The 1725-nt window shown below is 44.7% G+C and overlaps 1 protein-coding gene across 1 annotated transcript; it reads left to right on the forward strand.

Moving 5' to 3' along the window:
- The first annotated feature begins 229 nt into the window (after positions 1 to 229).
- On the forward strand, positions 230 to 1438 carry LOC118272036 (enhancer of split mbeta protein-like). The gene has a single exon (XM_035588336.2). The coding sequence runs from the start codon at positions 274 to 276 to the stop codon at positions 1033 to 1035; it is 762 nt and encodes a 253-aa protein (XP_035444229.2). The 5' UTR covers positions 230 to 273; the 3' UTR covers positions 1036 to 1438.
- Positions 1439 to 1725: the final 287 nt, after the last annotated feature.

Genomic DNA, 1725 nt, shown 5'->3' on the forward strand with positions numbered 1-1725 from the left:
AATAATTATTAACAAAATATAACAGCTAACAAAAAACATCATTTAAGTACTTAATTAATTTTCATGATCTATTCAACACAATAATTCTATTTTAATCTCGATTTAAAATTTCCAAACTAATTATTGAACTAAGAATAAAAATACTTTATATTTCAGGTGAGTGGCACCCCTACTTTTATCACGGGCGTTTTGCCACAATCGGTGTAGGGCGCATAAAAGCGAGCGACGGGCGGCGCGCGCGCCATTCGCTCAGAGACCGTCGCGCGCGCACCAATGATCCTACCCGCCCGTACTATGTCGCCGCCGCACGGCGCCTTCCACCCGCCTGCGCACGCGCAACCCGACGAGGAACCCGTCTCCCGAACTTACCAATACAGAAAAGTTATGAAGCCAATGCTAGAACGAAAGAGGAGAGCCCGCATCAATCGCTGCCTCGATGAACTCAAAGACCTCATGGTTACCGCTCTACAAGCTGAAGGAGAAAACGTCTCCAAACTAGAAAAGGCAGACATCCTGGAACTCACAGTTCGCCACCTTCACAGCCTCAAGAGGCGAGGACAGTTAGTGCTGAAACCTGAAATGTCCTACGCAGAACGTTTTCGTGCTGGATTTACTCAGTGTGCAACAGAAGTGTCTCAGTTTATTGCAAACGCCACCTTAGCTGCCACCGCAATGCAGCGTCAAGGTCCAGTGGACCCTCAAGCTGGAGCGAGATTGCTGCAGCATCTCAGTAACTGTATAAGAAGGTTGGAGAATCCTCAAGTAGTGCAGCCTCAGCCGATAGCCCCGAATGGGGTTGCGAGGCCGACACCGCTGCAGCCGATCCCGCCGCCTCAGCAACCTCCCCAGCAACCCCCGCAGCAGCAGCAGGCGATGCTGCAGAGGACATCGTTACCAGATCGAGGGTTGAAGAGGCTGGCAGAGCCGATGGACGCAGAAGCTGCGCTCGCAAAGCGTGCGTACGCGCCGCCCTCGCCGCCTCACAGCCCCGCCTCCGAGCCAGACTCCGCCCAGTCGATGTGGCGGCCGTGGTGACGCTGGCCAGCTCCTCGCATGCCCATTGCCCAAGGACCGTGTGACAACGTGTGATAATCATTTATATTGTTGTTTGTTTCTATTAACGTTCCTAGAACTGATGTGTGTTTACGAAGTATGGATTGTTCTCGCTTTGCTTGTTGAAGTTTTTCTTTTTTATTAATTTAATAAATTAAGGTTTTTTTGTTCAGTAGTAATCTGTTATTTGTATTCCTAACTTCAACGTCTTCCGCGTCGGTTAAAGCATTTACTTGTACGTTTAAGTACCGCGTAGTGTTAGTTAGCACCTAAGTTATACTGTGATAATTAGTTCTCAGAAAGGAGTTGTTAGGATAGAGAATTAGAGGATGTTTACTGTAGGCTATTTGGAATGATGGAAGAAAATAAACAATGTTTGCAGTAATATTTGTTTTGTTTCGAGAGTCACCTTGTACTTGTACTAACAAACTTTAATACATTTATTTATTTATTACTTTATCTATAAACTAACCATCTATTTATATACGAACTTATCTATTCCTCATTAAGCTTCATTTTACAACAAGTCTCAATCCCGCAATATCTCATCTATCTACCGTCTAATTACTACACAAGCACATCTTCATTTCCTTATCAAAATACTTAATTCACATCTTAATTAGATATTGCAATACCTCATAAATAAAGGTCTCATTTCCTACAATCTCTTGG

Source organism: Spodoptera frugiperda, chromosome 5 (genome assembly GCF_023101765.2).
Source record: "Spodoptera frugiperda isolate SF20-4 chromosome 5, AGI-APGP_CSIRO_Sfru_2.0, whole genome shotgun sequence".
Lineage (NCBI taxonomy): Eukaryota > Metazoa > Arthropoda > Insecta > Lepidoptera > Noctuidae > Spodoptera > Spodoptera frugiperda.